This window comes from Miscanthus floridulus, chromosome 14 (assembly GCF_019320115.1).
Source record: "Miscanthus floridulus cultivar M001 chromosome 14, ASM1932011v1, whole genome shotgun sequence".
NCBI lineage: Eukaryota > Viridiplantae > Streptophyta > Magnoliopsida > Poales > Poaceae > Miscanthus > Miscanthus floridulus.
In genome coordinates, this window is record NC_089593.1 from 92900697 (window position 1) to 92927867 (window position 27171).

Sequence of the window (27171 nt, forward strand, 5' to 3'; positions counted from 1 at the left end):
TTCTCATATGAACAAGTAATTTCAGTTAGATGCAATATTAAAAATCTTGCTCCGCAAGAGAACTTCCATAAGCTAAAAACTGAACTCCACTTTTACAAAAAGCAGCACCCGATGGTAAATGATTGGTGAATTTTGCTTTGGGAAATTGATAAAAGGCAAGTTCTTCACAGAAAAGGTGGTTTTGTTAAATTGACGCTGAAGGTCGAAAGAGCAAGAAGCATTCAGCAATTCAGCACTGATTTTAATCACAAACATCTCACAGCTGCAAACTGTTGAAAGCGTCACTGACTTGAACATGATTAGATCGACTCTCCGTAAATCATAAAAATGCATTGCCCTGCTCCCCAATGATCTCACTCTGAACAGAAATCAGAGCTGCTACGTGACACATGTTTCTCATTTGTTCCAGAAACAAATATATGTTCTTTTCTTATTAATACAAAAAGGACTTGAATTTCATAAAAAATTTTAGCTAGCTAGATAGATCCTTTCATCCTAACAACCTGTGAGGAATGGCCTTCCTTTTCTGGAATCATAGAAAATGCAGTGTAAGCTCAGTGAGAAAAGCTGATTGTGTGAACGTGTCTATGGCTTAGTGGTCACAGGTGCCTTAGTAGCACCACATGTCCTAGGTCCGACTCTCCGTGGGAGTGAATTTAACTATATATTAAAAAACACCTCTCATCGGTTGTGTTCCTCTGAGTTATACATGTAACCATCTGAGCCATTTTTAGCGAGATGCACATAGCCACAGGCATGTATCACGGGGGCTCGGTGGCACGTCCAGGGCAGCCAGCCTTCGAGGTGTTTCTCGGCCTGCGTGCGAGAAATAATGCCGCGCGGGCAGTCTTTCGCCGTGGGTCATTTTTTTTCGAAAAGCTGACAATGAAATTTTCTTTAAAGAGACCAAGCTAGCTTCTTAAAAACGGAACAGTTTTGCAGGACCGGCATGCTTTACAAGCATGGGTTCAAGATACTACTGCATTCTTTACACCTGCAAGTCTGCAACTTCAATGAGCACAATGCAGTGCACCAGCGACTGAATGGATGGATCTGCTCCAGCTAATGTTTCAGCTACTTATTGTACTAGCGCAAGATAAAAGGCATTATTATTTCGCTATACAGGAATAATTTTAATAGACAAATATTGATTTTTTTTTCAGAAAGAGATGCTGTGCTGAAACAATTGAGATCACAAGCACCACATCTAATCGAACATTGCTATCTGCGTGTCTCATCCAAATGAATCGCTCAATCGGGAAGGAGAGTAAAAGAAACAGAGGATATGGACCTGTACGGCTGTACCTCGTGGCCGCTAGCCGCATGCTTTATGGCAGGGACGGACCCAAGATGTAGAGGTTAAATATTCAAAATGCAAACAAGTAAAACAAATTTATAGCCTAATATTTGGCGTGTATATAATATTAATATCACATAGTAGTAGTTGTACAGTATATAGCAGATATAACACATAACTGAGAAGAACTCAAGTATTAGTAAAAGAAACAGAGGTGTCTACTATCTACGTTGGAAATTTATGAAAACTTCAATGTGTATCTAGAAATGTACATCAGTACATGTTCAATTGTTTATACAATGGACAATGATAGATCGGTCCAGCTAATTGCAACTGAGCCAAGCATTTGGCCGTCAGGTTCCAGACTAGAGGCATTTGAATCTCTATGGATAAAAGCAGAAAAACGGGAGTATGGAGACGGGGAAAAAACAAACTGACTTCGTCGTGGTTTGGCAGCGCGCCAGCCGCTACCGACCGCCCCCGCCCAGCCCCAGGTGCCGTGGAACGCAAGTCCACGCCAACGCTGTTGCGCACGGTAGCCTGCCGGAGTCAAGCCGCCGGCCAACGGCCGCCGCGTCTAGGGTTAGGAACTTGACGGAGTCGGACGAACGGATAGCCGTCACCCAACCCAAGTGATGTTACCGGGAAAATTTTGGGCTTTGAACTGTGGTAACAATTAGGCCCAATAAGACCCAAAGAGGCAGGCCCGGGGGGACGGAGAGTGTTGGGCTTTTGGAGGAATAGACTGAACCATGCAGGGCTCGGCCTGTTTTATTATTATATCTCCTACTCTCTCACGACTAAAAAGAACTAGTATCAGGCCCGTGCAACAGTATCAGGGAGCCACTATATATCTTTCGGATGATTTTTTTTCAGTCCATTAATCAGATTTATATCCAATCATTACATGGCGCCTAGTTTTCTGAAAGCAGAGCAAAATCTGGTAGATAAAGGAAGGCAATTACACCTAAATTTTACCGAAAAATAAAACAATAAAGAGTGAATGAAATTACAACAATGGACAACCAGATCTAATCAAATATGCGACCTCCTCACGTGTAGCAACAATTCCACCATCAGCTCTACATGTGCAGCAGAGAGAAAATCTTGCAAAAAATAAGTAAATACTCATTTGACTAAAAGAGATACAAATGAAATGAAAGATAGAATTACATTAATGGAAAATACATTGTTATGGTCACGCTGATGTTCAAGTTCACACGATGAGCTCCATCTAAATTTGATATTAAAAAAATCATACAGCTACAATTTGCAAAAGCTACCATACTGACAAAACCGAGATGGCAATTACTAAAACTATTTACTTATGTACACAAAGAATTAGAGATCAAAAGTACTGAAAAACTAACATGCCGAGATAGCTCCTTCCATTTTTTCTAAACCTACTCACCTGAATACTTGTTCTAGCTGCTAATCAAGAAAACCGGTTTGATGCACTGCTGACAGACAGAGAATAGTGAAACTGAGTATAGGCAATCTAATAGTAATAAAGCAGAATTTGTACTGACACAAAAATATTGAAACACTGACATTAAAAAAACATAATAGAGTATTCACTATTGCATGAAAGTGACCTTCACAATTTTAAGCATCCTGATGCACCATTCCAACTGCATCACAGTACTCTGACTATTTTACTTCTATTTAGTTACTGAACAGATTTTTTGAAAGCTGAACCAAACTGTAAGTACAAAACACAAAAAAAACTGGTAGGCAGAGGTTCAAACCTCTTAGCTGCAGTTAGTCACGGCAAAGGGAAAAGAAACCAGTTGCAACCAAATCAAAGGATTTGACTAATATTGCTGTTCTTCTTACCTAAAAGACGGGAAGCAGCTAACATGGCCATGAAACCGGTACACCCAACACAAAAAATAAGAATGAACTCAAAACTTATTAACTGAAACTAATAGCAGCATTTACCTTGCCTGAACTAATAGGAACATTAACTGTAGCATGAAAGGGATATCAAATGTTTCTCTATAGAGTCAATCTTACAAAAAAAAGAATCAGTGTACAACTCTAAGTAGGAATCAACTCTAAGCTGTCGCTATCCTCGTCACCTGTTTTTTTGTTCTTTTGTCTCCCCTCATGACCTGTTTTTTTATTGTTTTGGTCCCCACTCATGTGTGTGTACAAATATCTGTCTTAGTAGTTAAGATGAGAAGCAGGATGAGAAGCAACTTCGCTGGGAAGCCGCTTCAACAAATCTTTTTGAACCTAGCCTAAAAATATTAGACTTTGCCTTAGGCACAAAGACAAAATTGTGAAGACTCATTTGGATGGGGTACATAAAAATGTTAGGATGGATGTTTCTTTTGTAAAAAAGGAAAAATTATTTTTCTTATAGCGCAAAGAACCTTCCTTATTCAGAACGTCCTTTGTTGATATAATAAGATTAAGGCTATGAAAGCCAACAATGACAGGTATTATATACATACGAAAATGTTTGGGCTATGTCTACATGAATTGTGCTACTTGAGCAGAGACCAAAATTGGAAGCCTCATCATTTTAATATAGCATTCCACTATAGTTAGTTTTAAAAAATAGAGCATCATCAGCAGGCTAAATCATTTTGTGAAACCTGGTTGGTGGTTGACTGAAAGAATTCAAAGGAGAATACGTAGCATATTTTTTTAGTGTGATAGGTTGCATGGAAGTCTCTAAATAACCAATTTCAGATTTGAGCGACGATCTAAAATAAAGGGAACTAACTAAAAAAATAGATGTGAAGCATGTATTTTACCTTCGCAGGCTTACACCTTGAGGCCGAGTGATCCAAGCGATCCAGGCAATGATGATTCACTTCTTTAGCATTTGAATAGAATTAGAGTTTTCGTAGTCTTTGACATGGAAAATGAAAGCACGTTCTCAAGTGATATATTGTGCACTCACAGATTGCATAAATCTGTTAGTTTGTGATAGAGCGCAGTTCTAAGCATTGGGGTAATAATCATATTAGACTCCAACAGGTGATAATATTTTTTATCATAACCTGCGGATGCAATGCAACTTATACACAACAATCTTATGCGATGACCATAAAGGAAATTACCTATCAGTTGGCAAAATTGTCTGAACAGAGATCCTTTCCAAGCATTACATATAACTTCTTCTGAGTTTCTGTACATAATAGAAACAAATATGCAGAGGATAATAATCACTATCGAATACAGTAACTTTTAGTTGGTCAAAGTCTTCGTATAGATTAATTGCTGAACTTACATTCTCACTAATACCAACATTTAAGAATAAGAAAAATAACAGAGAACTTGCAAATGTCTCTTAACAATCAGATGCCACTAATAATGAAAATTAACTATTGACAAAAATACACCATGAATAATTGCTATTCATATGAACTGATCGAGTTTTATTCTCTGCATCAAATTCTGACTCCCCTAGAAAAGAGGACTGGAGATAATGAGACTGTACCAGGAGAAGCTAGAATAGCTCGTTGCAAAAATATGCTGCGTGCCCATCAGATATGTTAAAAATGTAACTACTTTTAGCAAACAATAGACATGGTTATGGTAAATAACATAATGAGAGTCACGGGAAATAAATAGAGGGAAAATATAAAAGTGCAAAAAAATATCAGCTATTTGTTCTTTTCAAGGCATTATAACATTGAGTATTCTGAACTGGTGCTTTGGATGTATGGAAGTGAGGTTTGACATTCTAGATCATGTTGGATGTATGCGGTAATTTTTGGCCAGAGCTAATTTGGAAGAACACTAAAATTGTATGTTTGGAACTATTTATTGGCCCTGGGTCCATTTTTATGTGCTACATTGTTGTATTTGTAAGCTTTCTTTCTACAAATACTGAAACAAATAGGCAAAAAGTTCATCAAAACCCATATATCTCTTCTCTAGGGATACTCTTCACCAACCTCAAGTAATCAAAACGAAATTTGAGTAAACAACTTGCAGAAAACACTGCACTTCTTTAAATTTTGAACCTTTTCAAACACCAAACACCAAAAACAATCAGAAGGGGAAGGTACCAATGTTAATTGGCAGATCCTTCTTTTAACCTGTGTTTTGTCCAATGCAGGACCAAGATTTGTCCCCCGACAGGGTCAAAGCCTATTGCTCTTATGAATTCATCAATTACTCTCTGAGCAGTTTTGCATCCACTTTTAATCAAGCTGGTTCTAACCTGAAAGGAATGATGGTAGGTCCATTACAATTAATAGATAGCTGACCAAGTTGACATGTGCACAACCAAAGGAAATTGAGAAGTCTATAAACATGAGCACAAGAAAAAATAAAGAACAATAATAACTGCAATAGGAAAGCATAACCTGTCTATGTAGTTTTTTTGTTATGCAATGAGCATACAGAATGTTACCTGTTGACTATTTCTATTGTCCAAGAATAACGACAACACGCTATGGGCATGTCGCTGCTGCATCTCACTGAGAAGCAGCATGAGAGTTGTTGGTGATAACGTCCTTGTATCTCATAAAAAAAATAAGTTCAGTTACTGCTGGAATAATCTGTGAGTACAACAACACTTAATGTTACCATCTGTTTATCCAAACCTTCAATATATTAGTGATAATGAAATGAGGCAAGCAAGTTGATCGCATTCCATGAAATATAATTGGAGAGTCCAATAGAAATTATAGCAGACCTGAAGCAGAGCTTCTCATTTTTCTATATCCTCTCCCACCTCTGCCTATGCTCATGCTCATGCTGCCTCCCATGTCCATGTACACCCACGCTGTAGGTCGCAGGGCCCTTATGCTTGCCTGGCAAGGTTTGTTATTGGCATTAATAATCATGATTTGCTCCATAAAAATTGTGAGATAAATTGATGCCACCTAAATGGAATCAGTTAATATTTATGATTCAATCCATCAAAATTGTGAGGTAAATCGATGCCACATAAATGGAATCACCGGCACTAAATCACATAATTTTTTTTTTGTGGAAAGGAAAGTTTTGGGCTGAGACAATGGACTGAAGGGAGATAAAATGACTGAAGAAAATCATGAATGAACATGGGCATGTCGAGTACTACTGGATGAACTGGAGCTATGGCAGTCACACAATTCTCTGCAGGTACAGAATCCAACAAATACTGAATAGCTAATTGCGTAGGCAACCACTGTCTTATTAGTAAAAATCCCACCTAACCATGTTTACCGACTGCAAGTTACTGGAATAAATCATGAGCAAAAATTGAATCCAAAGCTAACATGATTTCATACTCAAAGAGCACTCAACAACCGACGAGATGGCAGATCCTCCATGGCCGACCTTGACAAAGGTAGGGTTGGAGTTCGGGTTTGGGTGCTGATTTCACACATGAGGCAGAGAAGAGATGCGATGGGCATACCTGGTGGGTGCTCGCCGCCAGCTGAGGGCCCCGGAGAGGGAGGGGGCTGCCGGGCCCCACCCGCGTCGTCGTGTCGCCCGCAGGTGGCGCCGTGGCCTCGCCGCCACCGCGCCGCCATCGTCTCGGGAGGACAGGCTCGGGAGGGAGGACGAGGAGGCAGAGGTGGAGGAGACGTAGGAGGGCCTCCGCCGCCGTGCGCCGCTCAGCCGACGCCGCCGCCCTTGCTCGCATCGAGAGGATGAGGGAGACAGATTGACGGGAGAGAGAGGAAAAGAATTGGAGAGGAGAAGCTGAAGCTACTGTATATATATTTGACTGTCCGGCTTCGGACAAGAATCGGGATAAGGTGAGGAGAAGCGGGAGAAGCTAGCAGGAGGCTGAGAAGCTGCTGTACGTGAGAATCCGCTTCGATCGATCTGGGCCATCGAACGCGTGATCGGACGGCCGAGGTTATTTTGGGCGACGTGGACGTTGGTTCTGCCGGAGGAGCATTGCGGGCCTGTTTAGGTAAATAAGACAATTTTTTAGCGCGGCATTTTTTTTTTCGCCCTTCCCTCCCTTGCGATCCCGGGCTAAGCCGCGCAATCACCGGCAATCTCCCGCATCCCGCAACAAGGAAAGCCCCGATCGCGCCTCCGTCCCCGTCGCGCCTGGATCATCGGGGTCGTGGATGGAAACCCATCCGCGCGACATCCGCGCCTCGTGACGGTGACCACGACTCCGCTCTTTCCCTCGCGACCCATCCGCGTTCGAAGTGTTGACGAGAGGCGAACAGGGCGATTCCCAACTCCCCTGCCAGCCACGGGCCGCCACGCCAACGACGCGCCTCGAGCCCAGCCTGGCTGCCGCCGGACTCCCCCGGCCCCTGCTGTCCACGCTCGCGGCCTCCAACCAGGCCGGCGGCGGCATGGGAGACACCCTCCCTCCACCTCTGGTCGCCGTCGATCCCTCTCCCCCGCAGTCTTCGCCCTGCCCTCGCCCTCACCCTCGAGGCGGTGCGTCCTCGCCGTCGACTCCCCACATCAAGTCCTCATCCGCCCCTTCCCTAGCGGTGAGCACCCACAAGGTATGCCATCTCTTCTCTTCCCTTCCCTTCCCTTCCCTTCCCTTCCTGTTGTACGAAACTGAGTCTCTTCTCTTCCCATACCGCTGTACGAATCTGAGCACCCATTAAGCTATCTATGGTTTTAGACCCAAACCACTAGACCCAGACCCTAACGTAAGCTATTTTGATTTAGATTGACACAATTAATTTCTCATTACAAGTATATATTGTTCAGGAATGTGAATGCTAATTGCCCCGCGAAAAAATGTCATTAGACGAACTCATCAACCTTGAGGCACCTTGCGAGTCTGATGCGAATGTGGTGGAGCCTCTGGCTTCTGAACTTCAAGCAGAAGGGGAAGCTGGTGTTTTGGGTAGTAATTGGATCAGAATCCATCTGCTAGGTACATGATCTTGAAGAGGGATAAGTGTTAGATATGGACCTCACAAACGATGATGTAGTGAATGGAAAAGAGTAGCTGTACAGACTGAGACAGTAATTGGTTTCAAGGTCAAGCTGGACAAGGGCCATGCTGCTGAAAATGCACCAGTTTATGAGTGAAACGACATCTCTGTTCAAGAGAGGTGTATCCTCTTGAATGGAATATTATGTATTTATGCTAATATACATTTGCAACTGTAGGTGTGTATGTTTTCTGAAGAATCATTTATTTCTTTGGACACCAAACCATTACCGGAATTTGGTAATTATCCATGACTCAATTTTCATGTGCTTTTTGGGGTTTGCAGGTAAGTTCATGCTAATTGCATTTCTACAGGGTAAAGAAAAGGCTTAGCAGATCCGAGCTGGGAGCTAGGCAGTGTGTGTTGAGGTTGTGCCCGAGGCACATGTTGAAGCTGCTTCTCGCCTCCTCGTAGAGGAGCGCACCACCGCAACAGCAAGCAACCCCTACGTAATCCCTTGTGACAAGGCAACAAGGGTTCAAGTTATCCCATATGTTATAGCCAGTATGTACTAACCACAAATGGTCTTCGCTTCCTTAAATATGCTGTTAATTTTCATTGACTTCACTATTTTTTTCTTTGCTTCGGTGGAGGCTGAACCATTATCTTCACCAAGATGAATGACTCCACATTAGAGCTTTCTGGTCTTATTCCTGAACACCGTTCCTTACATGGAGATGTTGTGCGATGTCAATGTGAGGTGAGTTGTCGAAACCTGAAAATTCTAACACTACAGTTGTCAATATCGTTCTGTTTTAGCAATCTATAGAAAGCCAAAAATATATTCGTTGGTTGGTGATCATATGAAGGTAAATGCAGAATTTGATTGCTTGTCCCCCCAAAACTGTGTAGTTTTGCTGTGACTTACTTTCTAATTTCTAGATGCAGAACAGAGCATACGTTTGTTGTTGGTGAAAAAGATTGTAGTGATTTGATTGCTTCTGCTGCTTGGGAAATGAATAGATAGTAGAGGAATAGATAAGCAAGCTTTATTAAAGATTTGTCTTTATTCTATAAATCTTCATCGTCCTGAATATTTAGTATCTAATCATTCTTTTAATAAGCAATTCAGTTAAGTTTACAATGATGATAGGTATCCCTCCATGCTCTGGATCTCTCCCTTGCGCGCAGCTATTTTCCTCTCAGCAGTCCATATGGCAGTCTGGCAATCAGATCTGAAGGGGCTTGTAGCCATTGCCATAAAAACTCCCGGTCTTCCAGACTTGCATTGATGCTGCCCTCGCTGTAGCGATCTCCACCCTGTAGTATCTCTTTTATATTCAAGGAACCCTAGAGATAGGGGAAGGTGACGCCCGAAACTATCATCTCCCTCTGATCAACGCAGTCCCCTCCAGTCTATGATGTCGTGAAGAGGTATTATCTCCTTCCCTGTCCCAGCAGATTTTTTTTCATCAGTCTTATCTTATAGGGTATGGAGGTCGTGGTGGAGTGGTATTTTTATCCAGTAAAGTAAATCTTATCTATTGTGTTCTTAGTGATGTGTTGGTACTTTTATTTTTCAAGAATATATGGTTGGAACATATAATGATATATACAGTAGCATGTGTTCCTCTGAACAACATAGTTTATTGTTGTCCATTTTAATTGCGAGTACTAATGTTGACATTTTGGCATTTTCCATGTTTGATGATTATTTTTATCAAAAATATAAAAATAATAATATATGAAGCAATCCGCAAGGCACATGTTTATAAAATTGTTAATTATGGAGAAGCCTATGACACGTGGGCCATGCATCTTCAGCTGTTTTTTCTTGCTTGAAATATATTGGGTGAATAATTTGTTGGAATATATTGGGTGAATAATTTTATTTTTATTGTCTAGGATTGTTCTCTAACACATTGTTTGCATTTGCAACTGTAGTTCCTTTTTTTCCCTGTGCGAAAACCGGCTCAAAGAAAAGAGAAAACGGCAAAAGAAATTTAACTTAAATTTTGATGAAGTGATTCATGTGTGCTCTTGCCATAATGCTCTCTTCAGTTATACCCTTATTAAATGTACCAAGCTCCAAGAGCATAGTTTACCCATATGACATGTACTAATTTTTACATATATACTCGAACCGTGTGCAGGATGTTATGGAGATTTGACGGAACTTATTCGTGGATTTATTGCCACACGAAAGAAATGGATATTGAGGATTTCTTCATGCAGATATAAAACATTATCTTACACGTATCACGGAAAGGTGTATACAGTAGAGTTTGTGAGACTGCGATGATGCGCTCTCCGTGACTGTGTTAATTTCATGAACTTTATTTTTTTAATTAAATGTCACTTTGTTAATTTTACAAACTTTATTTTTTAATTAAATATTGGTATTTAATTTTTACAGTATTATCATCTTATCATATAATCCATATATTTTTAGTACAAAATGTTCGCTATTCCCTAAAAACGCACGGGACGCTACTAGTATTATATTATATATAAAAACAAAGCCGCAACGGAGGAAAGGATTCAGAGAGGCAGAGACGAGAGATGTCGGGCGATCCCCCAAATCTCTATTCCCCACCAAACCCTAGCCTCCGCCGGTGTTCCGCGTATGGCGTATTGAAGCCTGGCGACGAGGATTTGGGGCCCTACGGCTTATGCTCTCCGCCGGCACCCGGGTCCCGTTGTTCCACCGCCGGCGCTCTCTCGGTTTCTCGGCACCACCCGCGGTCAGGTTAATTCTATTAGCACCTCTGCTCTATTGCATGCAACATGTATGTCTTGTACTCCAGTTGATGATTTGATAATATGCCCGCCTTCCGCCATACTGAAATTGAAGTTCCCCCCAAATCCTGCCAAAGATATTTTTTTCCCCTCTCTACTCCACTGAACTCATGTTTAGATCCTCCTCCAAACTATTGACTTTTGTATGTTGAGCTGCCGATTCCAACTTTAATTTTCTGGTTGAGCCTGCCTGGAGATCGAGTTAGTGAGGGGGGCAATGCTGGCTGGGAGATTCGTACCATGATTTGGTTGCTTGCCGACCCTTTGTGTGCTGATTAGTCTGTTCCATTCGATGTTTTAAATATTTTTTCCTGTAATTTGCTTCTGAATTCAGACAGACCTTAAGCGCTGGGGGAGAGATGATTTGCACCTGAGTGAATTGTTTAGTATCTTGTTTTTTTATACAATAATAACTGCACCGTCCGTCCGTCCACCCCCACCCACCCACCAAAAAAAAAGTTTGATGTTTTAGGATTTCTATTAGGACAGATTAGTGCTCGATGGAAATTACCCTTGTTTATTGAAAGTGATCCATCCTAATTAAGGAATAAGATGCGAATTAGAAGGAATGCATGGAGGCATCTTTCGTGCTTTGCTTCATTGCCTGAATCAAATTGTAATACTGAGAGATCTGAGATATATTTCATTTATTTTTCGCCCGCTCCTCTTTATCTAATTTTGTTGCGTGACTTCATTATTATTTTTTCGATTTTTTTCCTGCTAGTAGCTTGGGGATTGGGGGGGGGGGGGGGGGGGGGGGGGGGGAGGTATTGAAGGGGGAGACGTTATGCTCTTAGGTGTTCGAGGGGCCAAGGATTCCAGTCTCGGATCACTATGGTGGCACTGACGATCAGCAGGGGTGCACTTCATCCCTGCTACCAAATGAAATTTTAAGAAGGGGACACTAGATTGGGACCATATTCGCTTAAGATTGGGCCTTCATGGCTCCATTCATTCCTTTTAATTAGAAGTTTATTCCTTAGTTAGTGCGCATCACCTTCAATAAATAAGAGTATGTATGTAATTTTTATTAAGCATTGATCTCCCCTAAAACAATAAGCGCATACTCCGTACACAACTGCTGATAATGCTTGATGCGAAACGTGGTTAGTAAAACATGATTCATGTAACTTTGTGAGTTAGTAAAAGGTTTGGGAATGTTCGGTTTACTCTGTCTAACTGATAGCGTTTGTCATTCTTGGTTTGTTATTAAATCTCTTTTTTCACTCGTCAAGTCCAATCGTTCAATTTCGACCTTCCAAAAAGATTTCTGTGCATGTTTCTGGCTCTCTTGATTGGAGCCCCAGCCTTTGATTGTCCTCCTTAGCTTCCTAGAGACCAGATGCCAATGGTCAAGTGGTCGTTGCTTGAACCGCTCTGGCCATCTTCCTTTTACCCACTCTACAAAACCTCCTTGCTCTAGGTAGCCAGCATTTTAAACCTGAAATAGTAATGCTGATGTACCAAGGCTCCTCCAGTATCCACAATTAGGGGGTTATGGTCTGGTCCCAGCCTCGGGTTGGTATGCACATGAGCCAAATTAAACTTGTCATCCCAGGAATTATTAACCAGCACCCTATCTAGGACATACATGATTGGGGGAATCTGATTATCAGTCCATGTGTATCTGCTTCCTGATCTTTCGAGCTCTCTCAACTATGTGGTGTCAATCATGTTATTAAAAGCATAGATAAATCTCACCTCGACATTTCCAAATGATTTCTTAGCCACTCTTCTAACCAAGTTAAAATCTCCTCCCAACAGAATAGGTCCCTGTGTGTTTGTGATTTTGGTTTGTAGCTCCGAGATAAACTCCATCTTCCTGTCATCCTGTGCCAGTCCATATACATTTACTATTTCCCACTCAAAATGATTATCCAATTGTGTTATGGCAAAACTTTGATAGAACTCCCCAACCTCTTGCTGCTTAACTTGAAAAATCTCTCTGTTGGCACCTGTAAGGAGAACCCCTAGAGGCCAGTATATATTCCATCATCTCCTCCCAAACTAGCCCTGTTTATGGTTTGGGCAAAACCGGCAGCCAACCCGGGTTCAGCCCAGAGAGAACCATATTTGTAGTTCATATATAGTTTGACCGGGTAGCATGTTCAACCTGAGGAAACTGGTAAACCAGGCTAGTACAAGCTGTAGGGTGCGGCGGTAGATGCCGGCAGAGGCGCAGAGCCATCACAGAAGCTTCAGCGAGGCGGTGTCCCTAGTCGCCAGTCCAACAGCGCTGACGATGAGCCATAACTTGTCATTCCATATACTGCCACCTTCGCTCCCCTGTCGGTGGACAGCAGGGTCGGTGTAGTGTGCAATCCTCAGCCTCGGTATCCTTGCCATTGCTCAGGGCACTAACATTAACCACCAGGCCCCGGGCCACAGCCCACAGCCACGGCTGTGGCGACCAAACCATAATGGCAGTCAGGCCTCATAGATGGAGGAGGGGGAATAACCATCAAGTCTCGCGAGCCTGAAACTCTGAAAGTCTGAAGACATGAGTAGTAAAGCCCTGAACTCTGAGGGGAAGTCAATTGAATGAATGTCTGTGATCTTTTGAAATAGTTTAACGGTGAAGGTTTATAATTGCACTCGCATTAATTTAATGCTGAAGGTTTACATTAACTGTTGCTGAAATTCTGAACCGGGGATTTATAATCCCAAGCTGGAATGGAGGGAACAAGAGTTTCATGGTTATTTCATTTTCTTCGTCAGTATCTTGGTTGTAGAACCATTGCTTTTCCGTTTATGATACTCTCTATTTACATAGTTCTTGTCCTCCTGACAAGTCTGAAGACTGATGAGTTTCAGACTTGCAGACTTAGACAGTCCATCCGTTCTTCATCTACAAAGTTTGACAGAGCAGTGGGCATGCGGCAATGACAGGTTATCTGGCTACGGGCGATGGCCTTGTGTGAAACCTGCCGTACCACCTGGACTGCCCAATCCAGTGAATGCTTGAAATCGTTCTGAAGCCGCCTAGAAACCAACCCAACCTTCTCGGGGTGTTAATCATGCTGTTTGGGTTGCAAACCCACATTCACCCTCAATAACCGGACTATGAACAGTGGCTTGTCTCTTGGGTCTCTTGGGCCTATTATAATGTTTTTGGGTGGGCTAATTAGAATTGTTGTTAAGCCTTTGCTTAGCTGTGTTGTTGTTTGTAATGTGCTGCTGTGTCCACCATCTATTATAGTAGAGCAAATAGTGCAATGCAGGTACCTTGGCACTAGCTACACTGATGTAGTATGTGTATATGGAATATGGTTTGTATATATAGTATAAAGTTAACATACATATATAGTATAAATTTAACATACTTGGGGCCTTGGGTACCAGGTTGAATTCTCATCATGGTTGAACCTTGCTCCACTATTGTTTTACCTTTTTCTTTATATATATTATTAATAATATTAACAATGGCTTGTACATTTAACAGAATGACAATGCCATTCGGAGGACGCCATTTGATATGGAACGTATCCAAGATGATGTGAAAAGATACAAGATTGAAGATGAAATTATGAGGTAGAGGCACTAGACTCTATTTTGATTGGCTTAACACAAATGTTTCTGATATGTTTTATCCATGTATTTGTTAGGGAAAACCTCAGATGGGCCTCAAGGTTTTACAAAACCCTGGAGTGGTCTTGCTATGTTATTCTTTCAGTTTCCGCTGCCAGTGTCATTGCCTGTGAAGTGGTTGTACGAAGCCGCAAAGATAAGGGTCATGTACGGCAAACCTAGTTTGTTTAATGGCTGATGGGCAACTATCTCTTTCTGTTTATATGGCTGGCTTGGTATGTTTATATGGCTGGCTTGGTATCTGAGCAGTCACTCAGATCCGTTGTTGTGGAGCAGAAATTATATTAACTTGCTTGTTGTTTGTGTCTTGTTTGAACCGCTACGGTATGAGTATGAGATAATTGCAAGTGTTCGCTTTGCTACGGCTTGGGAGTCTGGGATATCTGTTTCATGCCCTATGTCAGCAAAGCACGCCGTGAAGCAGAAATTGTATTAACCTTTATATGTGTCCTCTATGAACGTTTTTCTGACTGCTATCATCACTTCCTTAAAATTCCAAATGAGTGACTGAGCACTTGCATGTGTCCTCAATGCCAATGAGTCGGCTGTTTCATTCACGTTGAAGATTTGATGAACAGGACTTCGGATTATATGATAGAAAAGTAGCTTATTCAGATATTGGTATTCATCAACAGGCTAAAATTGTTGTATTTCTTTAAAAAAGTAGCTAGCTTCTAGTTCTGCTCCTAAAATAATAAAGCGAGTTAACAGTATACCTCACAGAGAAACCAATATGAAAGACACCGAAAGGACCACAACATGTGAATCAAAATAAATCATGGGTCAAACAGGGATCCAACTTATCAATTGATCACAGCTTCCTAGACAAACCAAATTACCAGTAACAAAAAGGGTCAGATATGGACCAAGCCACACTTGCAGTTTCATTGGACAGAAGTCTTCATGAGGCAGTTAGCATCCTGTTCTACCAAAACATGAATAAAAGCAGGATGCAACAGCAGAACAATGCGCTTCAAATGATTTGGTGACACAAAAGAAAGCATCACAACACATTATGAGAAACACTGAAGAAAAAATATGCCAGCCATTGCTCAGGGTCAGAATCCCAGACATCCAGTAAAGGCAGAAGAAATCTTTTCATTCAGGAACCAAAGAGATCAGGTTCTCTTCCAAAAACCAGATGTCTGTCGCACACAAAAGGACGTTTTAAGTTCCACCCATGTTAAGCTACTCTATGAAACCAGAAGCATTCGGACTGTTTTGACGCACCAGATATCAGTAAGGCCTCGTTCGTTTGGTGTGGATTGAGGGCCAGAAATAATCCATCTGATGCGGATTGAGGGCCAGAAATAATCCATCTGATCTTTACTACTATAAATAAACTTGCCATTCCATCCGGAACTGTTCCAGGCCTCCGTTCCCCGGTAAACGAATGGGTCCTAAAGGAAGTTGGACTATGGGCGCCGGTAACGCTCGAAGCGGCGATCGCTGACGCTGGCACGGTAGAGGATGCGGTCCCACGGGGTCATGAGGCGCTCTGCGAGAGCCTCGGCTCTCCACCTCGCCTCGTCCTCCTCCTTCTTCCTCTTGCGCTCCTCCACTTTCCTCTTGCGCTCCTCCTCGGCCATCTTCTTCCGCTCCTCCGCCCGCTTCTGCTGCTGCGGCTCGGCGATCACCCTCTGCTGCTTCTGAACCATGGTCTCGCCAAAGATGCCTCTAGAGGTCTGGTATATGAAGCCGTTCACATAGTCTGCAGCCACGGCGTCTTTTTGGGCAGCCCATTGTTCAGGAAAGAGGTGGTTGTAGATGACCAGACAAATCGGCAGCAGAAGCGCCACGACGACGACGGCATGGAGCAGGCTAAGGATCCACCTGCGGCGCTGGGGGTGGCACTGGTTTGTTGGTGCCGTAGACCTTAGCGAAGTCGCTCGTTACTTTTGATGCCTCTTCCACCCTCTCCCGCGTGGTCCTCGGGGCGGGCGACGTCCATGTTGATCTGGCGGACCAGCTCAGCAAAGGACGCGGCCACGAGTGACATGGTAGGGTCTTGGGACTGGGTGGCGGCGAAGGCCAGGGTCGCTGCTGGCTCAAGCCGCGCGGTGGTGATGGAATACTTTGTGAAGTCGACGGTCATCGAGCGGTCCCCGGAGGATGTTGCAGAGGACACCATCCTTTCCTGCACACACAGAGAGAGAGGTGTAAGGTGTTAATCCCCGTTACTGCTGCTGCCGCTGCATGCTATGTTGAAGAAATTAAGAAAGGCAGGAACAGAACACAAACCATGACACGTTCTGCAAATCGCTCCGTCTCCCAGCCCTTGGTCCAGCCCAGGTTGATAGACTCGTACTTCCAGCCGCCCTGTACCATCTCCGCCTTGGCAGCTTGTTGAGCCGTGGCGACGATAACATCGCGGACGTGAGCCGCGGCCATGGGGGTGTACAGCTGCGCGCAAGGATTCAAGCAATTGCAATTCGATGAATCAGATCGCCCCCAACCTACCAAGCAACAAACTCAAACCCTAACTGCACGAGAAATAGGGAAATCACCTCGCATAGGCACTCGCAGGTGGCCTCGATAAGGAAGACGAACCCGTCGCCGTTACTCGCCAGGTGGCGCAGCACGACGATCGTCACGGGTATCAGCATGCCGAGGGGGAGGGGCTCCATATCATCGATCATGTTCCGGGGGAACGGGCCGAGCCCCACCCGCTCCTCGTGGCCCTAGCCGATGGCGGAGTCGTCGACCCTGTCGGTGTCGGTGTCGCTGTCGCTGTCGCCGCCGCCGGTGGCCGCCAGGCCATGGGCCCTCCTCCTCTCCCACCAGACGTTGGTCCGCTAGAGCCGATCGAGAGCGGGCTTCACGTAGAATTGGGGACGTGTTGCGGGGAGGCGGAGCATCCCCCGCATCGCGCGCACCATCCCAGACTGAACCATCGCCATCCTCGAGTGCGGCGGGCGGCGGCAGGCGGCGGGCGGCTGGTGTCGGCGGCGGAGGAACTTGGAAGGGGGGTTTGGGTTGGGGAGGCGGGGGTTTTCATTTTCGGTTCGGTGGCCTGGCGCGCAGGGAGGGAGGGAAATGAAATGGAATTCCTACTGGACGGGGGAGCAATCTTTCGGACCGGGCCGGCCGCAACGACTACTACAGTAAACTACTTATTGTAGTAATTTGTTTTTTTTCCTATTTTGGAATTTGGAGGACTCCAGTTTTTGGACTACTCCTAATAATAATTATAGGAATTTTATATACAATTTTTTTGTTCTAGATAGATAAATATATGACAACTTTTTCGAGTATATATCTCTTTTTCCAAAATTAATAGGTAAATCTCTAAAATTCATAAATATTTCATTTCAAATCAAAAAATATAAAATTGTAACAAAAAAAATCCTAAAAATATAATCCATATTATCCAAAATAAATTAGTTTTGAATTCTTATAAATCTAAATATTAGTCTATTTTAAACATAATCTATCTGTTTGAAGCTCTCATATTTTGGAATTTCTTTTTCGAATTGTTCGAGCGAACTCGGATGGAGAAATGACCAAAACCAACTTTGTAGTTCATGAACTATTTCATTTCAAACAATTTACAACCCCAGAAATCTATTTGAATTTCTCTTATTTTGAAATTCAAATTTTTTGAATTGTTCGACTGAACTCGAATGGAGCAATCAGCAAAACTAAAGTTGTAGATCTCATCGAGATCTACAACTTTACAGTTGACAACTTTTTTATTTGAAATCATTTACCATCCTAAAGTTGTATTTTCAGGATCTCATATTTTGAAATTCAATCTTCAACTTTGTAGTTGACAACTGTTTCATTTGAAATTATTTATGGTCCCAAAATTCTATTCAAAAATCAAATTTTTTGAACTGTTCGGACGAAGAAATTATCAAAACCAAAGCTTTAGATACCGATGAGATAGATTATATGTTTAGAAGAAAAAATTTGGTACCAATTTCATATTTTCTGATTTAAAAAAGAATTAATCATGAATTTTATCAATTTACCTATTATTTTATTATTTTTAGAAAATACATATATACTCAAAACCACCTTTGAAACCATGTGTCCGGGTTTAATTGTTGGAGAGTTGTGCATGTCTGGTTTTATAGTTCAAGGGCTAAATCCAAACTTCAACCAAAGTTTTAGAGCTAAAAATAGACTTTTCCTCAAATCAAAGTCTTCCAACTTATCAACCACTTCAATAATTATCCTGTCCACTAATGCTACTAATATAAAAAGCTATCCAAAGGACATGTAGAGTTATCAAAGGATGAACATCTTTCATTTTGCGCCCTATTCATTTGGCTTATAAGCCGTACTTTTCCAGCCAACGAACATTATTTTTCTTTCACAATAAATCAGCCAATAGTACTTTCAGCCATGGCTTATAAGCCAAGTGAACAGAGCATTGGTACATATACAAATCAGGAAGACAATGAGGCAACTGAACTGAAATAGCATGATGGTCGGTGAGTACTCTATGCTTTATGACCAAAGTTCAAATAGCATATAGAATAGAACTGCAAAAGACATATACAGCAATATCTACTATCATTAAGCCGGTTTCCTTTGGCCGTCGCTCTGGGTGGCCACGGTAGCAATTGATTTTGTCCTGTTGGATTGCCGCTTCGACGTTCAGATTTCGTTTCAGCTACTGTTCTGTTTTGTGTGGTCTGGAGCCTTCGTTCATTTACTCTCCGTCTCTTTACTATGCCCGTCATCATCCTCATTCACCCCCTCGTCCCCTCCATCGCCCACGGCGGCGCTACCTTCGCTCCTCCCTCCACAGCCCTAGATCTGCTCTTTCCTTCCTCCCTCCCTCTCCCTCTTCCTGTGGCGGCGCAGCCGCGGTGGCGTGGGGCCAGCAGCGCCACCCCCGGAGCGGCGGTGGGGGCTTGGCCCACCCCTCGGCACGGGCGTGCGGGACCAGCTTGCCCTTTGGCACGGGCGGCGCCCCCTGTCGCGGCGTTGCGTGGCCGGCGCTACCTCCCCGGCATGGCTAGGCCCCACGCGACAGCTCGGCCACGGGCCCCCAGCGCTCGTTGGCTCCGGCACCACAAGACACAGGTGAAGGTGGCCTCCCTACCTTACTGTCCTCCCTTTCCCTCGCCGGTGCCAGGGTGCAGCGTCGATTTGTGCTTGTCGGCCTTCTTTGCTAGGGTCGATCCGGGGCCTCTATGGCTGGATCCGGTCTTTTCCCCACCGGATCTGTGTACAACGCCAACAGTGAAGCCTGGGGAGCCATGGACAATGGTGGCATGGGGGAGGGCCACGCCGGCCACAGGATGAGAGAGGACTGCCTAGGTGCGCCTGCACCGTCACTCGACCTCCATAGGACGACGTTGGTCCTCCAGTGATCGTAGCTTTACTATCCAGATTTACTCTTCCGGTTGTTTACTGCATCTCCACTGTCACCCTCCCAATGGTTAACAGCAGCAAAAATATCTTGCCTTCTTCTGTCTTTCAGATCCAGATCCAGATCCAGATCCGGTCTCTCGATCGTCTGCACTGGCTACACCCTTTTCACTTGACTTGGATAGATGGATAGGTACCGAGGAACATGCAACTACACAATGTGATTATTGATGATCCACAATTTTGTTGGTAGGCACGACTACTTTCCTTAAAGTGTTTTTTTTGTATTGCTCGCCCTTTATGCATTAACGAAAACAATGATTTTTGCACATCTATTGGAAAATGAGCTTGTCATATCCAACCAGGTTCGCGTCGCTGCCCCACGGTCCCTACGACTATCTTATTGGTAAGATATGATACTAGCTTGGTCGATTTGGTACATCTATGTACCGGTTCCATCAATATGTATTTCATTTATTTTTTCCAGCTGCATCGGCACTTCATTTGGGGGTAAATCACTAAACGCCCTGGTGAGTCTACCATAGTGCCATCTATCTCTTCGTTTGCTTGATAGTTATTTTTGTGTTGATGGCTGATGCTACTTGCCGTTTACCTCTTGCAATTTTAGTGACCATCTGCTGCTGCAGCTCTGGCAAGATTAATGCTTGGATATTGGAGATGTTTTCTTTAATTAGTGATGTTACATGGTTTAGGTTAATATATTGCCTGTAGCCACATTGCAGTGGACCTATCTTTGTTTTAAGAAATAATTGCATCAAATTATGTGTTTCATGTCCTGAGATACAAGAGTGGGCGTTAATGAGGTTATTAATTCTCATTTTCCACGACATCGCTGGTTGCATTTATTGATGCAGTATTGATTTTGATTCGTCGTTACTCAGGTCATTGTTTACCTTATCTGATTATGGTCTGTCTTTCCCAATAGTTACAGAGAGGCCAATGGCATCCATTGCTTCTATAGAGATGGCAACCTTTAAACTAAAATATTTCAGGTACATCCCCATTTGATCATGTTATCTTTATGAGGTACTTAGTTTTCTTATCATATCGCAAGACTCATCTAATTAGACACTTCAGATTTACTTGGTTTAGGAGGCAACGATGATTATTGGTTGCATCTAGATTAAGTGACAAGAAGCCACATCTTTTTGTTATTTCGCTTCTATACAGTGATGTTTCATGTGCTGCAATGATTTATTGTGTTCGTTTAAGATAAAATATTGCCTTTTCGTTTCCATTTTGATGTGCAATTCCATTTCTGTTGCCTGCTCAGGTTTAGTACAGCTAGATTTTCCCCTTCAGGATGGTATATAATTCTAGTACTAGTGATCTGTGCGCGCCCATGTGCGCGAGAAATGGCCGAAAATCTATCTGGGAAATGGCACAATGCTGACAAATAACAAATATTATAGGCACCTAACTAAAATTGAGTCACCTAACTGACAGCTGTAATTATCAACGATGATGAGATACTGTTTTCTTATAAACAAACGATGAAGAACACAACAGCGAGCATATATTATACGAAACATGGAGTTTGCCGTGGTAGCTGTCTTACATAATTTTACACAAAAGTGGCAACAGAACATTGCTAGCGATGCAGAATTCAGGAGCCAGGCTAACACAACACGGATGACGCTCGCAGTGATAGATTGCACGCTTGGAGAGAATGTCGAAGGAAGGGGTGCTGGTTTCAGAAGTTGTACCGATCCTGTCAGGTGTAGTGCAGGGCCATTCAGGTCGTAGCTTGTTCGGATGGGGGGGACATGTCTTGGTCGGCAGGTTCAAGAAGTCGGAGCAACTCCGCATGTAGCTTGGACAAGGTCATGGACAGCTTGGAGTAAACCGACGACGGATATGTGTTGCCGCTGCTACAAATCGGCTGCTGGCGTGCTCTTTTTTCCGCTGGCGATGCCTGCTTGCATGCGAGGAGGGGGACCATGGAGGACGTTTCAAGGCACACTGAACTGAAGGAGTGAAAAAACCGTTGTAGCGCCGTGTTCTTTGCACTGATATCTTGTTTCAGTTTTTTAGCTTTATCTTCAAATAGCATAAGCCACGTTTTAGAGAAAAGCATGTCGGCCTTTAGTTCTGAGACACGTTCAGCATTGTAGTCATCAATCTCAATCCGTTTCTCGTTTTCAAGGTACTTAAGTATATTGTGGTATGCATTCTCAATCGCTAAGTTCTTCGAGATTGCGGCACTGCCAATAAATTCTTTGGTTTCGATGTCATAGGAAACTCTTGCCAGCATATTGCCAAGGGTTAGTCTACTGATGAACATGCCGTCATCAGTCTGTGTGGTTGCCTCTGACTGGATGGTCAACTTCAGCTCCTTCGCGGCTAGGGCGAACATCTCTTTTCTGCTGATCCTAAGGAGTCTGGGAAGCTGAAATTAGAGGCAAGAAATATTTATCATCAAGCAACAACAGAGTCGGAACGTAGATGACCATGAGGGACTACGCAAGACTTCGTACCAGCGAGATCCGGTCATCGTCCTCCAAGAGCTGTAGATCTGAAGCATCTTCTGTGGTCTGTAGGTGTGTCATGGGCGCCGCATGGGGCTGGATCTGGGGCTGCTGTTTTTCATCCTTTGGCGGGGTTATGGGCTCTGGCAGGTGAGGGATGGAGGAAGCAGAGCTGGGACTCATGGCGAAGGGGGGTGACAGGAGCTGGACACGGTAGGAGGTGTGGGAAGAAGGGAGAAGAAGAAGAGAGGCTTGGAGGTGGGCAGCGTTTAGGAATGAGGTGGAGGATGACTCAGCCTTGCTGAGCAGAGTCTAGATCGGAGGGCAATGTGGGTCCGGGGCTCTGGGTGTTGTCGAGAAGGGATTGGTCTACATGCTGGGCAGGTAAAGTTGTGGGCCAGAGGACGACTCAGCCTCGCGAGCAGTAGGTGGGTGACAACGGGACGGAAGACCGAGGGAGAGTGGGCCTTGGGCCGAAAATAGGACGGATAGTTTTTTTTGGTCTTTTATTTTGAAACCAATTTGGAATAGACGTTTGAACACATCTTAAGTATGAGCGAAAATCACTGGTTAGAATAAAATAGACGAACATTACGTAGGTATCGTCTTCTCTAAAGATGTGTTCTATCAGTTGTATCAGCTAGCCATAGCAGCATCCATAAAGAAAGCGCAATATATATAGATATTAGATGTCCAGATATGAGCTAAAGTTTACAACAGGGAGGCAACGTAGGTACCAGATGTCCAGATAAGAACTAAATATTACAGGAGGCTACATAGATATTCAGTTTGCCAGAATGGGCAGCGGTGGATTGACAGCCATACTGGAGTTTGTAGTAAGTGACAAAATCTTAACATGTTTCCATAGAGAAGAGTTTACTATCGCAGCATTGACAATCTGGGGTCTATCACCACCTGGAACCACAGGTAGAATTTGGCGAAGATCACCACCTAGAACAACAATCTTGCCACCGAAAACTAAATTCGCAGCACCTTCTGTGCGGTGTGACAAGATGTCTCTAAATGTTCTATCTAGAGCTTCAAATGCATGCCTATGTGTCATTAGAGCCTCATCCCAAATGATAAGAGATGCAGATTCAATCAACTCGCACAACTTAGAGCCATGTTTTATATCACAGACCGAAGCTTCATCTAGATCACATGGCAGCTTGAATTGTGAATGAGCAGTCCTACCCGCAGGCAACAACAATGAAGCGACTCCGGATGAAGCAACAGATAGCACAATCTTTTGTTGAGATCACATATAAGCAACTATGGATTGCCACAGAAAAGTTTTTCCAGTCCCCCCGTAGCTAGATACAAAGAAAAACCCTGGTTCATTATCTAAAGCAGCTTTGGTGATTACAGTAAATGCATTAAGCTGTTCTGTGTTTAGCTTGCCAACCAAATTTTTAGCGTCACGCATTGCCTGATGACTATCATATGACAGGGCCTCTTCGATGAGTCTATTACCAGGAATATCTTCAAAGTTTTTAGTTTTCTTAGGCAAAGCATGTTCCCGCATTTTAGCCCCGTTTCTCTGGAAAAGAGCATGAATATCATCAAGCAGATAGTTTCTAAGGTCCTCATCACACACATGGAATTCAGGATTACCCATACTGTCTCTAAGACGGTACTGTATATCGTCAGCTAGGACTCTCCAAACTTTTTCAAAGAAGGCACGTTCATCCTTGACCTCACAAAACAACAGCATAGTAACAAATAGTTTTCTAAGCTGTGGTGATGTTGCCCAAGCAGCGGCCTCGTCAAAGGCACTATACCATTCCTGATCATCACCAAGTAGGCCACGAGTATTACATGCCAATCTAAACATAGAGTAGACAACACCGTTGTATGTTCTTACCTCTTCGAAACTTCTAGCGCCTTTGACCACGAGGAGCAACATTCTAAGGAAATATCTCTCACCAACTGAAGGGTGTACATAGTATAACCTCCCTATCTTACCAGAACCTCGTCGCCTATGATCCCAGAATCTAGAAGAGCTATCCCATTTCCAACGCGAAGGGAACTCACAATATGTGAGGTCTCTACCAGCATCGCTTTGTTGGTTGGCCACAAACCATTCAATTAACATTGTTTTACGAAGAAATTCTAATCTGGCAACATCAGTTATATCAGTGGATTCATCATAAACAATGCAGTTGTCGTTTGGAAGATGCACATGCAACCTTTCTACAGCCGGGTAGTGTCTATGTATATCGAAACCAAAAATTCGCCAACAGGCATCCTGCTCGCATATATATCTACAATCTAGGTACTCCTGAACCTCATTAATCATTTCGGTTTGTTCATCATAGGGCGCTGGTTCACCGCTCCGTATTCTCTGTATATAAACCTTGCCACGGTCAAGACCTTTAGTAACATATTTGAATAGGTATTTAAAGAAAATGCCCTTGTTACACCACTCTACATTGATATGGGCCTGGTACTTTTTAAGCAAGGTCATATTGTATGGAACAATGGAACTGCTATCTAGCCTTTTGCCACCTTTTTCAACATATCTCTTGTTGTCAGATCTCCTATACAGAGCGAAGCCATTATCATCAATTACCATTTCAGTTTGGTATTTTTTGGAAACCATTTTGAACATTTATCTTTTTTTCATACATGGACAGGTGGGGTGGCTTGTGCCACAGGGACCATGCACCAAATGCTCAGCCACCAGTACATATCCAAGAGGGTCTGTATGTGGGTCAGGAACCTCAGCACTTATGAATTTATCTATGAATGCAGGCATTGGGTGTGAGGTATCTTGTTTGAGCCAAACAATTATATGAGCATGTGGGAGGCCACGCTTCTGGAATTCCACAGTGTGCAGCACTAAACAAACAAATGAGAAGAACAGTCATAAAAAACAAAGATATCTAACCGTGGCCAAAAAAGAAAGGAAAATCTACCCAACGGCACAACGTACCAGCACTGACAGGCCCAAAGGCGGTGCCATCTCGTATATCACCTAGAAGCTCCTCAAGCTTCATATTGTAGACCCTGACCACTATATCTGCTCTATCAGTTGATTTCTGGCCAGGTTCAAATGACAGCGCCGCAGCAATCTCTGGCCACTTTGGATTACAGGTGAACGTCACAAAGAAATCAGGCGGGCCATGAACTCTACAGATAGCAATTCCATCATGATAATTTTGGATCATATACCGCCGGCCACCAGTATGGGAGGCCGGCAGCACAGTTTTTTTTCCAATCTCGCCTCCATCTACACATCCTTTATCAACCGCATCGACTATGCCCTGAAGAGTCTCTACACGCAGCTTTCCCTGATTCTTGAGCACATACCAGAGTCTATTTTCATCGATACATGCACGTGCATCAACCTTGGCCTGAGTGGACAAGGCAACATAGCACAAGAACGGATTCGACTGGCCTTTTCTATAGTGGAAACAATGGCGGTAGTAATCTTGCATTGTTACTTTGGCATGCTTGTTCTCGCCCGATGTATCTACCCCACTATAAGGCACACCGACCTGGAAACCACGCTCACCATAAGGAAAGAGCAGGGGGTACTGTAGGGCCATGAAAGCAGGATGCAAAGAAGAAATATGCTCTAAATGTCCGGATCTAGGCTGCACCACAATATCACGCTGAAAAGTATCTAGCATAAAATCACCCACAACAAGCATGGCAAGCTGGTCAACAGTAGGAAGATTATACTGAACTAGATCTCCCTCCCTTGCACCAATAAGTCTTACTATGAACTCTTCATCACCATTTTCTGCCAATCTATCTCTTGCCAGCCTAAACTGTCTAGCCAATGGGTTGTGGTCATCTAGCATCTTGACCAAACGTTCAGCTATCTTTGGGTCGAGAGACTCAGACGAGCGTTCATCTAGGTGCAGCGCACGGAACATATTCTTCACCTCGTTCGTTGTATCATATATATAGAGCTGCAAGAATTTCGGTGAGTTGCCATTGGCTGGAAGAAGAGGTCCTATACGATGATGAACCTGGCCAGACACTTTGAACACAGGAGGGCCACGACCATTATTCATAGATCTATCAATGTTTGCACCCATGGATGTGAAAGCAAACAGGCAATTGTACTAGCGTATATTCTTTATGAACTGTCTACAATTAGCATCACCATCAAATCTGGCCAGCGAAGCAATGGGTTCAGGAGGGTCTCTAAAAGGAGGTATTACTACTTTGCCACCCCTACAGCATGAATTGTAAATGACCCTGCCATCTCTTAAACTGGACTGACCAGCAGCACACTCACGCAACCAAAATATGGCACCACAGTGTCTACACGTATAATCTGGCGCCCCATAAGACGAACAACCGATATAGGAATCTAGGCACAGGCGTGGGCCACCCCAAAGCATCCGCGAGCACGAAGAACATGAAAATAGACACAAAATCAGCGAGAGGATGGCATTTAGTAACCTAGAAAAACAACAGTGAACCTAGCAAAAAAAATTAAGCCAAACCTTTAAGCGCATCAATATACTCTTGGGTGAAGTGACCACACCCGGATGCACCAGCGCCATCTAAAGGGCCTAATAAAGCAAAACCAGACCAACATAGCAAGCACATCAGTACGGGTGTATCTAAAGAGAAACCAGCTAGGATGGCGACCTAAAGAGTGAACACCTGACTTGGCAATCTTCTTCTGGTTTAAATACTTCCTCCGCTTATTCCGACACTTAGTAGCTGGGAGCGTGCTGGGTATATAGTATGCACCCTCTGCTATAGGAAAGTGACACTTAAGTATCCAAGACCAACATGGTTGTAGACTAAATAGAACATGGGAAGCACGGCAAGAAATACGTACACTGTCTCTTGCGGGGAGCAGAGTTCGAAGGGGCAGTTATCCGTGAAG

The 27171-nt window shown here is 43.5% G+C and overlaps 1 protein-coding gene, 2 long non-coding RNA genes and 2 pseudogenes across 6 annotated transcripts; 1 reads left to right on the forward strand and 4 right to left on the reverse strand.

Annotated features, from left to right (window-relative positions):
* Positions 1 to 27171, reverse strand: part of LOC136505182 (putative pentatricopeptide repeat-containing protein At5g43820) — a 52560-nt pseudogene that overhangs the window by 3132 nt on the left and 22257 nt on the right.
* Positions 4597 to 6804, reverse strand: LOC136502586 (uncharacterized). 2 transcript variants are annotated; one of them, XR_010770635.1, is made up of 4 exons: positions 6666 to 6804; positions 5958 to 6075; positions 5673 to 5775; positions 4597 to 5480 (listed from the first exon to the last, which is right to left on the reverse strand). It is a non-coding gene; the product is annotated as an uncharacterized lncRNA (long non-coding RNA). The 2 variants fall into 2 exon arrangements; XR_010770634.1 differs by having other exon boundaries at positions 5673 to 5820.
* Positions 7223 to 14864, forward strand: LOC136505731 (uncharacterized). 3 transcript variants are annotated; one of them, XR_010771286.1, is made up of 8 exons: positions 7223 to 7731; positions 7946 to 8353; positions 8461 to 8679; positions 8769 to 8875; positions 9269 to 9549; positions 10269 to 10864; positions 14357 to 14445; positions 14520 to 14864. It is a non-coding gene; the product is annotated as an uncharacterized lncRNA (long non-coding RNA). The 3 variants fall into 3 exon arrangements; XR_010771287.1 differs by lacking the exon at positions 7946 to 8353 and adding an exon at positions 8354 to 8414 and having other exon boundaries at positions 8490 to 8679; XR_010771288.1 differs by lacking the exon at positions 7946 to 8353.
* LOC136505183 (uncharacterized) lies at positions 16365 to 17076 on the reverse strand. The gene is made up of 2 exons (XM_066500299.1): positions 16744 to 17076; positions 16365 to 16639 (listed from the first exon to the last, which is right to left on the reverse strand). Exons 1-2 carry the CDS (start codon positions 16891 to 16893, stop codon positions 16379 to 16381), a joined length of 411 nt encoding a protein of 136 aa, XP_066356396.1. The 5' UTR covers positions 16894 to 17076; the 3' UTR covers positions 16365 to 16378.
* Positions 23575 to 26674, reverse strand: LOC136504017 (uncharacterized; annotated as a pseudogene).

Bases quoted from the DNA above. Each gene is read 5' to 3' on its own strand.
- LOC136505183 (XM_066500299.1), bottom strand. From the start codon at position 16,893: ATGGCCGCGGCTCACGTCCGCGATGTTATCGTCGCCACGGCTCAACAA. The intron at 16,640-16,743 runs GTTTGTGTTCTG...CTGTGTGTGCAG, and splicing joins GATTTGCAGAACGTGTCATG to GAAAGGATGGTGTCCTCTGC.